At 38.2% G+C, this 13,463-nt stretch overlaps 1 protein-coding gene across 3 annotated transcripts; it reads left to right on the top strand.

Annotated features, from left to right (window-relative positions):
• The first annotated feature begins 1,532 nt into the window (after positions 1 to 1,532).
• On the top strand, positions 1,533 to 12,529 carry LOC109216989 (probable transcription factor PosF21). Of its 3 annotated transcripts, XM_019381211.1 has the most exons (6): positions 1,533 to 1,758; positions 1,996 to 2,884; positions 6,670 to 6,802; positions 7,067 to 7,151; positions 11,048 to 11,092; positions 11,868 to 12,529. In XM_019381211.1, the coding sequence occupies exons 2-6, from the start codon at positions 2,232 to 2,234 to the stop codon at positions 12,203 to 12,205; spliced, it is 1,254 nt and encodes a 417-aa protein (XP_019236756.1). In that variant the 5' UTR covers positions 1,533 to 1,758; positions 1,996 to 2,231; the 3' UTR covers positions 12,206 to 12,529. The 3 variants fall into 3 exon arrangements, with proteins under 3 accessions (XP_019236756.1, XP_019236758.1, XP_019236757.1); XM_019381213.1 differs by lacking the exon at positions 11,048 to 11,092; XM_019381212.1 differs by lacking the exon at positions 1,533 to 1,758 and having other exon boundaries at positions 1,766 to 2,884.
• Positions 12,530 to 13,463: the final 934 nt, after the last annotated feature.

Here is a 13,463-nt window from a genome sequence, read left to right as displayed (position 1 = left end):
GAATCTTATGTAAAATATTTACTTCATTTATTATTTTTTAAGCAGAGTGCAAAGATCATTAGAAATAAGTACTCCATCTGTCTCATATTATGTGTCGTGTTTCTTTTTTATACGCCTCTTACAAAATATTAATTAGGAAATGGATTGTACTATTCTACCCTTATTTATGTCTTAAGATATAATCTCTCTTGAATATTTGTTCTATTTATTGTTATCTCCACTTTCAAGAACAAATATTACTAAGGGTAAAAAAGAAAAAAAAATAATTACTTTTGTCTTGAACTTCTAAAGTGAGAAATAATTTCAGACAATTATTTTTAGTAACCACAACTGTTAATATGAAACGGAGGGAGCAAAAATAAAAGGAGAAACTATACTAAACCATGTTAAATACCATGATTGATTGATATTTTAGGCTAAGATTACATATTAATTAGCACGGTAAGAATTATGGTAAGATATATATAATCCCTCCACTTTTAATTAAAGATCTTATCTTTGAAAGTAAAAAAATTATGATCGGGAGCACTTTCCCTTCTACTCCCTCCGTTCCAATTTATGTGAACCTATTTGACTGCGTACAAAGTTTAAGAAAAAAATGAAGACTTTGGAATTTGTGGTCCTAAACAAGTCAAAAAGGGGCCTAGAGCATTTGTATAGTTATAAAAGCTTCTCATTGAGGGTAGAATTATAAGTTTAAGCTAAATTATTTCCAAATTTAGAAAGGGGTCATTCTTTTTGAAACAGACCAAAAAAAAAAATAGGTTCATATAAACTGGAACGGAAAGAGTAATAAATATTTTAAAAGGGATCTAAATAAATCGGGGCCCAACGCAAATATATTTTGTATGTTGTACACACTTTTTTTAATTCTAAACACCAAGATTCTCGAGAATTACATTCTAAAAGTTTAACCAATCAAACTAATAGTACTAAGAGCCCGTTTGTACATTAAGATTTTTTTTTTTTTTTTTTTTTTGAAAAATTTCATTTATTTTCGAAATTAATTTTTGATCATAAAATTTTCAATTTTTACTTCAAGCCAAATTTTAAATTTTTTCGAAAATTTTTAAAACTCCAAAAAGCTATTTTTAAAATTTTTTCACTCAGATCACTCACAAAAAAACTTCAAAAACAACCCAAAATTATGGCCCGATTTGGCCATGAGTTTTGCCAAAATAAATTTGGAATTTATTTTGAAAACTCATGTTTGGCCATAAACTTTGTCCATATTTTGGCCAAATCACAAATCCCAAATTCCAAAATCAGCTATTGAGATGATTTTGGGCCAAAATCACAAAACTTGGGAATTATATACATATTTTTCCAAAATAAAGTTGGAAAATATGTTTTGAAAACGTATGTCCAAACACATTTTCATCTTCAAACCAAACTTCACCCAAATCAGATTTTTCAAAATATATTTGGGATCTATGGCCTAATTTTCAAATATCATTTTCACTATAAAGAATTTTTTACCTTTTTGTTAAAATTATACGATATGTCCAAACGCCCACTAATTTTTACACACTTCCTCCTCGTCACGACGCGCGCACACACTCTCTGTCTCCCTCGGAATACCCTGCCTAATATATCGTCTCCCCGAAGTTTCCCCGAGCTCTCTCTCTCTCTCTCTCTCTCTCTCTCTCTCTCTCTCACACACACACACACACACGACATTTCAACAGCTGCTGTGGATTCCGTTTGTTTACTTCCCTTTTCTGGAGATCTTATCTTAAAAGCTAAACCAGAAACCATGTAAGAAAATTACCCTTTTCTTTATGCTGTTTTTTATTTTTATTTTATTTTATAATTTTTTTCTATGGTTTTAAAAATGCCATTTTCCCTTTCTGTTGTTCCTCCCTTTTTGGCGTGTGCAAAAATTCCTAAAAAAATCATTAAAAATATTGAATTCTAGGGCATATTCTTTCAAAACAGTTATATTTATGCTTTCTTAAAACTCCAATCTTTTTTTCACAATTTTCCATTTTGCAGGGTGCATTTTACAGGAGAATGATTATTGAAAAAATTGTGGATTACAGGGTTTTCTGCTAATTTTTAGTAACTTTTTAAAGCTTTTTTGGTAAATATTTGAATACCCTGCTTTCAGTTATGTTGAAAAATGCAAGCTTTGTCTTGTCTTGTGAGTTGTAATTTTCAACTTGAGGGTTTCTTGCTATTTATATTCAAGATTGCATATTCAGAGCTATTATGTTTCAAGATCATTAAGTATGGATAAAGAGAAGTGTGTAGGGGGTTTATTGCCTCCATCAGGAAACTATTTGCTCTTTTCGCCTTCCGGGAGTAGTTATAGTGTAAAGTCAGAGCCATCTGGATCATCAAATTTACCTCCTTTAGGGCCTGTACCTGCTTCAGAACCAAAAGCAAACCAATTTAGTCATGATATTAGTCGAATGCCAGATAACCCACCTAAGAATTTGGGTCATCGACGTGCCCATTCGGAGATTCTTACACTTCCTGATGATATAAGTTTCGATAGTGATCTTGGTGTTGTTGGTGGACTGGATGGACCGTCTTTGTCTGATGAGACCGAGGAGGATTTCCTCTCTATGTATCTTGATATGGGTAAGTTTAATTCTTCATCTGCTACTTCTCCATTCCAAGTGGGCGAGTCATCTTCGGGCTCATTGCAAGCTCCAGCAATTGGGTTTACAGCTTCGAGGACTGACAATGTTACTGCCGCTGTTAGTGAGAAGCCAAGAGTCAGACATCAGCATAGTCAGTCCATGGATGGTTCAACTATAATCAAGCCGGAGATGCTTATGTCAGGTGGAGAAGATCCATCTTCAGCTGAGACTAAGAAAGCCATGTCCGCAGCAAAGCTTGCTGAGCTCGCTCTTATTGATCCGAAACGTGCGAAGAGGTACCTCCATCTGTTGCTCCTTTGTTTTTTGCTGTCTCTTTGACATTATTCACAATTTAACCAGTATCATAGCTTGAGCAACCATTTGGATTTGCTTCTATAATACTTTGTCATGCACGAGATGAAATCCTCGTTGGAGATTTGGCAACTGAAAATGGTGGAGGCGGGGGGAGCTAAAGCTGTGAACATCCTGATATGATCTGGTTATTATGCTGATATGATCTGGTTATTATGCTGCAATGTAGTTTGTTAAATGAATACTTTCTGTATTTGTGGACTTTAATTAGTGTTTTATTGGTGGTGAGTTCATTTTAGTGATGTTTCGTTTTCAACTGTTTATTACCTCCAATCACTTTGCTCCTCGAACTTTTCTGATTTTTAGTATTTTGAAGCATTCGCTCTTCACTCTTTCTAAAGTCTTCGCCCAGGGCCTCTTCTGTCAACTTTTCGCTTTAATGGCTGAAAGATAAAAAAATCCTATTAGCAGTTGAATTTAGACATGCTGTTCACAAGATTTACCTATAAGAAGTAAGAAGCCAAAAACAGCTGTTTGAAGCCCTTCATATTAGCTTATCTTGGCCTTCATTGATGGGAAGGACGTCAAGCTACTATTGTCAGCCCCCTATCTGTAATTTTGTTTGAGATAGATGCTGGGGTGCAAATTGCTTTATTTCTGCTTCATTATTCTCGTCAGGACCCAATTCTATAAGACCGCGACATAGTACCTAGTGGGCTAACTGACCACGCGAATGCTGTGTATCATACTAGCTAACATTACAACCTTGAGTATAGCTAGCTCTTGTGAGTGATATAAAGTACTGTGATGAAGTTAACATATACAACTCCAGTCTTAAATCGAACTGAAATACACCCATTACCAAGCTCATGGAACATGACTGCAGATTTCAGACAACTGACAAAAAAGGAAAGTCTGGATAACCCATAAAGGCACACTGAATAAGAAGTGGGGTTCACCGTTCACCAACTTTAGAAGTAAAGAGTGAGTCTAATGATCCACTGAACAGATAATCTTCCTTAAACTATCGGGTCAAGAGTTAGATAGCCACGTGCAATGCCATACTGAAGCTGAAAACTAGTAATAGTAAATATATTCTGGAAGTATGGCATTGGAAGTCCAATGGCATTGTTGTTGTTGTTTATTGGTTTTAGCAGAGAGGACTTCCAATGCCAATACTATTAGAATTTTCTGAAGGGAGGACTTCCAATGCCATTTTCTGAAAGTGGGGTATCTGAAGTCCTCCCTCGAGTGTTCCTTGCTCTTTAGGTCCTTGTGTTGATATATCTTGGTCACATCACTTGTCTCTAATGAATCCTTCAAGAATTTATCAAGAACAAATAAACTTGTGGTTCATTGTTAGATTTGTCCTAATTTTCTGCCTCTCAAAGATGAGGAATTTCGAGTCAATGTTATCCAAGTGTAAATAGTATTATCTTAGTGTTTTATACCGCATGAACTACAACAACAACAACAACAACAACCCAGTAAAATCCCACCAGTGGGGTCTGGGTAGGGTAGAGTGTACGACCATACCCCTACCCCGGAGGGTAGAGAGGCTGTTTCCGGGAGACCCTCGGCTCATAGACATTAGATCCTTAACAACAAAAACCCAAAATAATATCAGCAACGTGAGAGATAATAAATAAATGGAAAAGCAGTAACATAAATATTATGCCAAAGTGTGAAACATAACATAAATCGCTAGCAGTGCTAGACAAAACACTATCATACTCGCCGGAACAAAGAGGGAAACAGGACCTTATATTGCATGAACTAGGTAACAATAAATAGTGACTTATGAAATAGTAGGATTATTTGTCAAAAAATGAAAATTGTGCTGTTAGCTGCTTTAGTAGGATGAGATACATGGTTCGCCTGGCGGATCATCCCATTAGATGCATGTTACTACCTTATATAATTGGGTTGTGACAAATATGGTATTAGAGCTTGTTTTGCAATAAGATAGTGAGACAAAACCTCAGAATGGATACTGAGTCGCTAAGGGATATTTATATGACATCCATAATAGAGGGTGATCTGATTAGAGTGGGTCAAGTAAAGGACTGTCAGTCTTATAGGTTAGGGAAGCTTTTGAAGGAGAGGTGCATATGACACCTTAGACAAACTCCACTTTGAAAAGGGAAGTGATATATAAGATAGAGCACAAGTTCACACGGTATGCCCACATTTAGGCTCGAATCTCCAAGGGACAAATTTGTGAATTCTGTTGGACCAAAGCAGACGGTACACACCATGAGTTTAAGTTGTGACATTTTCTTAAGGGTTGATTTAATGTTTGGCTTGTTTGCCAAAGGAAATGTGCGCTTTTTTCTTTCCTCATCTCCTGCTCTTCCTTTTTATGATGGTGAGGGAACAGGGCACTGGATTTGGGTGGGAAGGAGGCGGATGGGATACAAACTCGGTCTGTTTCCTTTCCCCGTATGTAATTACTTAAGATGTTTCTGAGGTTAATTGACTTCAAACTATTACTCTTTGTATTCAACATTCAATTTCTTCAGTCTTGCTTTCTTTTGGATATCAATACTTGTTTATAGAGTAATAAAAGGAGGTCAAGAGAGGGGTATGAGTTTCTCAGGCTTTGTTTTTCTTTCAAAATGTTATGAATGTGCTCTATATTGCGTAATATGGCACTTACTATTTGGAAGTCATGTTAGCCATGTTATCAAAGGCGCGCTTAAGCCCTAAAGCGAGGCTCAAAACATGTTGAGCACTTTGCCTCGCTTAGCGGGCGCTTTAGTGTTGTCATCAAGGGACCAAGACATACTTTTCCATGCCAATGAGTGTAATCCTGAAGAGGAGACACTAAACAATTGATATTTCACTTTATCATAAAGTTTCTTCAATTTATTTGTCCATATATTTGGTATTCATGCTTATAGATATTAGTCTTGGACAACACAAACACATTTGTAGTTTTTCTCAATTTGCGCCTTTCTTCGTTAAAGCCCACACTTTATTTGCGCTTTGTGCTTAAAGCCTCAAAAGACCTTAGAGCTTTTTTGCGCTTGCCTTTGATAACACTGCATGTTAGGAAACTGTAGCTATTTGGAAGTTCTATTAGGTTATATGCATTCCTTTCCCGAATGACATAGTATTCTTTTAATATTAGTTCTATAGGCAGGGTGTGGCTCTGGTGCTCATTTTAAGTTGCATTGTTGGAAGTTAGTCTGAAAGCTGATTGTTCGGATGGCTTAAAATTCTGCAAAGTTTTTGTGTGGTAAGCAAAATATCTTGTATTATGAAATAGTACACCATTGCTATTTTAGATAGGTACTACACCTTTGTTCTTCTGGATCATTTATCCTTTCCTTATCTACCCAGAAAAAAAGGTGTCCTCCCTTTCCAGGGTGATCAGTTTTTTCTTTTTACTGTGTGTAGTAAAAGTTATTAATCCTGGTTTTCTTAACTTCCTCCGCCATCTGACTTATGCCTTCTTCCTCCCAAGGTCTCAAATTTGGTGTCCAACTAGCTCTTAAAAGCGACTGAGGATTCTAAACATCTGCATTCGATGCCTTAACTCTATTTAGTTTAACGGGAATTTTTTTTGTTTGCTTGTTGAAGTATTTTTTAACGCTTTAAGTTGTCCAATGCTTTGAAGTCTCTCTCTCACTCTCTCTAACACACACACACTCTCATTTTGAAAATTGTCTGGCATGGTTCAAAATTCAAGTAAATTTAATACTCAAACAAATGTCCTACTACTGCTGCATTCTCACATTCTTGTCTTTGCTTCACTATGCTACAGAATTTGGGCAAACAGGCAGTCAGCTGCCAGATCAAAGGAAAGGAAGATGAGATATATAGCAGAGCTCGAGAGGAGAGTGCAAGCTCTGCAAACAGAAGCGACTTCTTTGTCTGCTCAGTTGACCCTGTTGCAGGTATATATCAGAGCTTTCACAGCTATGCAGTTCCTTTTTTTTTTTTTTAAAACTTGTATTGCATTCTTTTCATGGACATGGTTGAGGAGATGGAAGTAAGTAAATCCTTGTTTTCTTGGTCTTGTATATGCATAGCATATGAATGTATATACATAAATACATATACAAATGTATATTCAACTTCTTCTATTTCTCTAATGTGCAATACGCACAAATAAAAAGCTAGGTTTTGATATATCTGCATTTGTTTTCCATATGGAACAGAGAGATACAAATGGTCTGAGTGCTGAAAACAATGAACTTAAATTGCGCTTGCAGACAATGGAACAACAGGTGCACTTGCAAGATGGTAAGAAACTAAACATGACTTCATCTTCTCTCTCAGAAAACTGACTAGTTTCTTCATCTCTTACTCCGGATGTCAGATAATTCTCCCCTTTCTTCCGGCGTCCTGATTTTGCTGGAAAATGTGCCGTTTCATCAACACCCCCTTTGAATCTATATAGTTCAGATAATTCATGCTGATTCAAATAGGATTACTATTTGGATCTGATAAGTATTATGGCGTGCTTTGTTTTCAAGTATACTTTAATTTTAGGAAAAAGTCAAGTGAAATCAAAGTTGAAATACTTCTTCAGCTTCACATTGCATGTTTGATTGACTTTTCTGGTCAAACTAATGCAGTAGTTCCTTGAGTGCTCTTCATCTTTGTTGTCCATAAGCGCAGGATCCAAAACTGGTTGACCCTAATATTGAACAATTCTTGCAATTAAAATATCGATAATAATTCGTAGTGAAGTCTGTGAATTCTAATAGTTAGGTTGTGGAGGTTCGGATGCATGCCGATAATTTAAAGTGGATTCTTTTAGATATAATGTTTTGGTTCTGGAGGTTTGGTTATTTCAGATATTTGAACTTTCAAAACTTTTGTTTGTCTAGACAAGCACTGTCATTATAGTATTATTGATTATTCAGAAAATTTATATTTTATTCTCCTTGATAGGCGCCAATATATTAGGTCCTATTCTGTTAATTGGTATTAATTACTTTTAAAATTTGAATAGGCATACATTTCTAAGTAAGATAATATCCTAAACAAGTAATTCTAAGGCGGTGCCGCACTTTCCTATTCTAGAATGCCAGTCCCAAATTAAAATCACCTTAGAAAGGAGAGTGCATCACATAAGAAAAGAAGGCTAACTTTGGTAAATAATTGTTTTCAGGTTGTGGGATGCAACCTTAGAACTCAGAGAGAAATTTTTCTTCACCTAGCGGATTCAAAGAAATAGACCAAGTTAGAAAGATAATGCAATATGGCCGCTATCTTTTAGCCCATTAATGGGCCTTTACATACAAGAAAAGGACATGAATACATGCCGCATCTCACGGGATTAAAATGAATTATTTTCCACGGGATTAAGCATAGTACTTAAGTTTTAAAGATCATTGGGAAGGAAAATCAGCACTGAATTCAAGGTTTAGTGTGACTTTTGCAATCTCTTACCAGCCAATCAAAGTCCAGCAGTTTGACAGAGCTTTAACAATGTTGGGCTGTGACGATCCGACCCGTCGTCTCATGTGTTACTGCTCCGTTTCCCCCATTTTATGCTTCTTCATGTTTCATTTATCAGTGTTTGGTGTGTTAGAGTTGATTTGGGATTGGTTTTGGTAGTAAATGAGACACTTAGTCTCTTTAAGGAAGGTTTAAGTTGGAAAAGTCAACCGGACGTTGACTTATTTGTTAGAAGGTTCGGATGTGAGTTCCGGTGATTCGGTTAGCTTCGGGAAGTGATTTGTGACTTAGGAGTGTGATCGGAATTGATTTTGGAGGTCCAGTGTAGAATTAGGCTTGAATTGGCGAAGTTAGTATTTTGGCGAATTCCGGTTGATGGGTGAGAATTTGATCCGAGGGTCGGAATAGAATTCCGAGAGTTGCTGTAGCTTCGTTAGGTGATGTTGGATATGTGTGCAAATTTTCAGGTCATTCGGACGTCGTTTGGTCGGGTTTTTGATCGAAAGTGCATTTCGGAAGTTTCTGAAGAACTTAGGCTTGAATCCGATGTGATTTAATGGTTTTAGCGTTGTTTGATGTGTTTTGATGATTGGAGCAAGTTTGAATAATGTTTTAAGATGTGTTGGTGCTTTTGGTTGAGGTCTCGAGGGCCTCGGGGTGATTTCGGGTGGCAATCGGAAGGAAATTGAAGTTGGAAATTTCAGGTTCTTGGCTGCAGCAGGTATTTTCGCATCTGCGGAAAGGCAACCGCAGATGCGGTTGCGCGGAAGCGGAGAAGGCTTCGCAGGTGCGAAAGAGGGTGAGATTGAGCAGTTCCGCAGAAGCGGAAGTCGTTTCGCTTAAGCGAGTCCGCAGAAGCGGACATGAGGTCGCAGAAGCGGTTTGACCTGGGGGTGAAGTTTCGCAGAAGCGAGAAATTTTGTCGCAGAAGCGACCCTTGTGATTTAATGAAATTCCGCTTAAGCGGACAAAAACCGCAGAAGCGGTCACGCGGAAGCGGGAGTGGGGACCGCAGAAGCGGAAACCCCTGAAGGCCATTTTTGCTCCGCGAGGGTTATGTTATTTCCATCATTTTTGAGCGATTTGAGAGCTTCGAGGCTATTTTGAAGAGGGATTCAAGAAGGAATGATTAGAGGTAAGTTCCTTGGCCTAAATTCACGAGATTATGTTAGATTTAACATGGAAATTGGTTGAAATTCATCAAAAGGGGTAAAGCTAGGGCTTGAGTTTTTGATATTTCAAATTGGGATTTGATAGGTCATTTGAGCTCGGATTTGGGAGTTCTTGGTATGTATGGACTCGTGGCGAGACGAGGAATCCGGTAATGTGAGTTTTGTAATTTTTCGGGAAGTGGATCCGGGGCTCGGGTTTTGCTAGTTTCGAGATTGTTGCTATTTTTCGACTGTTTTCGATTGGGTATTGTCCCATTGGCATATTGTGATGTACTCGCTCTGATTTTGGTTAGATTCGACGCGCGTGGAGGCCGATTTGAGGGGTAAAGGCGTCGCGGGCTAGAGATTTCGCTGGTTCGAGGTGAGTAATGATTGTAAATGATATCCTGAGGGTTTGAAACCCCGGATTTGCACCCATAGTGCTATATTGAGGTGACTTGAACGCCAGATAGAGAGCGTGTGGTAGAGCACCGTTGGGGATTGTGACTTGGTCCGTCCCGGTTGTTGATTTTACCGCGTATTTCGCTATGACTTGTTGTTTTTTTCACTAAGACTTGGGCTTATTGCCATATTTGGGGCTTATTGCCGACTGTTTGAACTCCCTATGAGCTATCATCACTGTTTTCCTCACTATTTGAAATATTATTTGAACTCAGTCCAATGTCATTACACTGTTTCATGAACTCAGCTATATTTTTACTCGACCTAGAGTTTTAACTGATATTTGAACTACTGTTTGAGCTGAGCATTATTGTTTCTTTACTGATGCCCGAGGGGCTTATGATTATTTTTGGACTGATTAAGGCCGAGGGCCATATGTGAGGATATGCTGAGTGATGTGAGGAGGCTTTCAGGCCTCGAGTGTATTGTGAGGAGGCTTTCAGGCCTCGAGTGTATTGTGAGGAGGCTTTCAGGCCTCGAGTGTGCTGTGAGGAGGCTTTCAGGCCTCATGTTGATATGTACAGGCTTTCAGGCCTTATGATGATATAGCGCTTGGGCTGTAGGAGCCCCTCCGGAGTCTGCACACCCACAGTGAGCGCGGGTACCCATCTAGAGCGGTTAAATTTTAAACAGTGGTAACAATGGCACTGTAATACGCGTTTTGGTCAGGTAACAATGACTGACCAGTGGTAACAATGGCACTGTAATACGCGTTTTGGTCAGGTAACAATGGCTGACCGGTCAGGTAACAATGACTGACTAGTAACGAAATTCATGCCCGAGGGGCGAACTTTTATGTGCTCATCTTGCATACTTATCTGCATTTTTACCTGCTATGCTGTGGTATTTGTGCCCGAGGGGCGGATTTTCTGTGCTAATCAGCACTAACTATTTTGAACAGCTTTCGTAATTATTGAAAGGACCATTTTCAAAAGAGATTTGAACTGAGCCGAAACCTTTCTAAAGAGTTCTCTGATTTCACTGTTTTCTCGGAAATTGTACCCGGCTTCTGTACAGTCCGTTGGTTGCTTTACGTGATTTCTTGCTGCTCAGTTATTATTTACTTCTATTACTCACTGAGTTGGAGTACTCACTTTACTCCCTGCACCTCGCGTGCAGATGCAGGTATTATACACCCGGTAGCGGGTTTTGAGCTGGTTGAAGGTATTGCTATTGTAGCTGAGCAAGGTGACCGCCAGCGTTCACGGCACCGGACTTTGTCTTCTGATTTCTGATTCTGTTTAGTATATTATTGGCCCTGTAGCAGTGTTCAGGCTTCCTTAGATGCTCGTGATTTGTGACACCCCGGTCGGGCTGTGTTGGGGTTGTAAATATTGTTAATTAAAGTCATTTAGGCGTACCTTACTTTTCATTTATGTTTACTTATTTTGAAAGAGTTTACTTGGGTTAGTTGGCTGGCCTTGTCTTCACGAGAGGCGCCATCACGACCAGTGCGGGTTTCGGGTCGTGACATGGGCATCACCAAGTAAATGCCTAAATTAGCATAATTAGTGTGCCAGAAATCAGTTACCTCCTGTAGCAAAGGAGCAAATATATGCATCCTCTGCTACTTATAATGTTGTCGTGCATTGATTGGTCAACATGTTCTCCAGCTCTTTTGTGTCTGAATTACTTTTACCTCTTCATTTTTCTTGTCAAACTGCATCCTAGTCTTGTACAACGCTGACAATTCACACTTTTGGAAACCCGAATGCATAGAGATAGATGTGTTAAATACCTCGTTGCTACAACTGATTAGGAGGTTCCACCTGACTAACTTAGTGGTAAGTGCTTCTGTGCAGACTTTCTATGTGAAATGGTGTTCCTTGGTCTATGATTTCCCTGTAGTGCTTATTGGGTTCTTGAATGCATGACCTAAAATATTTAAGCAAATCTTTTTTTGAACATTGTTCTCTTTGTTTTTTCTGCATGTATGTAGCATTGAATGATGCACTTAAGGAGGAAATACAACATCTCAAAGTGCTAACTGGCCAAGGCTTAGCAAATGCTGGACTTATGATGAACTTTCCAGCATACAATAATGGAGGCAATCAGCAATTTTACTCTAACAACCATGCAATACATGCGTTATTGACGGCACAACAGCTTCAACAACTCCAGATACATTCTCACAAGCAGCAACACCAGTTTCAGCACCATCAGCTCCACCAGCAGCAACAGCAGGAACAACAATTGCAGCAAGCTGGAGATATGAAATTGAGAAGTTCAAGTTCATCTGCTCAAAATGACCATGCTTCTGATAACGGAATGGATTAAAAAGTGCAGACAGACATGGCCGGACCAGGCAATGAAGAGTTAGTGCATGTTCGAGCCTTCATGATATCATATAGCTCAGCTTTCTTTTGATTAGCTTTCATTAGCTACTCTCCGACGTTGTACTGCTCCCTAGGGTCTTGGTGAAATTGTAGTTGAAATTGCAAAGCTGCATTCATTTTGCATGTCGTATTTGACATGGACTTGTTCATATAACCTGTATCTTTAGGCTTAGTCCATTTGTACTTGAAACACTAAGCACCTACTGTGCTTTCAGTGTATCATCTGTTCAGCACTGGAGTCAATGTGTTTTGGTGGTATCTCTGATACTAAGTGCCAATGCGATTTTCCTTCCGCCAAGCGCCGGCATGGGCACCGCACGAAACTTGGATACTGAGGATGCTGGTCTGGTCCTCAAATGTGTAGGGATAACGAGTTTGATGCAAGTATCTTTCCGTAGCTTTTTGCCTTGTTTTCCATTTTAAGTCGTGATGGCATTGACATGACAAACGTGGAAAGATATAATTAGCATTCAGAAAACTACACGACCTTTCAAGCCTTATCTTGATCTAGCTGCAACTTGAAGAAGAGTAGTATTGAGTTTCTTTCCACCAAAATTAAAAAAGAAGCAGCAAATAATAGGAACAAAAAAGCAGAACAGCAGTATTGGTTTATTGTTTTTCTTTGAGAAAATGAAACTATATATCTGTTCTCAAAATAATAATTGTAAAAAAAATTAGAAAATATATATTCCTGTATATTATATATAAAAAATATAAATTTTATATACTTTCGCGGCTATCAAATATAAATAGTTTCGGCTACCGGCAAAAAGCGATCTTTACACTTTTTCTTTTTCGGGCAATATTGGTGTGCTTAATGGCAAGTTTTCAATGTGTGATCATTGGTTTTTGTTGTTCATGACCAAAGATTTTTTTGGTTCAAGTTCATGACCAAAGATGCTTCGTCTCTGGACCGCGTGAGAGCAATTGCCGCTCTTTACAATGTAATAATTGCATTAATAAAATTTATAAATGATTTAAATATTATTACTGTTGTTCTTTATGTTTAATTCAACATGAATTTTACGGAATTTGTCACGATCCAAATCCTCCCTCCGTGAGATATCGTGACGGCATCTAATCTGTACGACTAGGTAAGCCTAACGTTGCGGAATAATGAAATGACAACATAAGTTTAACAACTAACTGTAACACATAATTTCACAACTGATATAAGTGCCGCTCGGCATATACAATAA

This window comes from Nicotiana attenuata, unplaced genomic scaffold, assembly GCF_001879085.1.
Source record: "Nicotiana attenuata strain UT unplaced genomic scaffold, NIATTr2, whole genome shotgun sequence".
In the NCBI taxonomy this organism is placed as follows: domain Eukaryota; kingdom Viridiplantae; phylum Streptophyta; class Magnoliopsida; order Solanales; family Solanaceae; genus Nicotiana; species Nicotiana attenuata.
The sequence above is the reverse complement of the archived record's forward strand: the minus strand, read 5'-3'. Positions and strand labels throughout refer to the sequence as shown.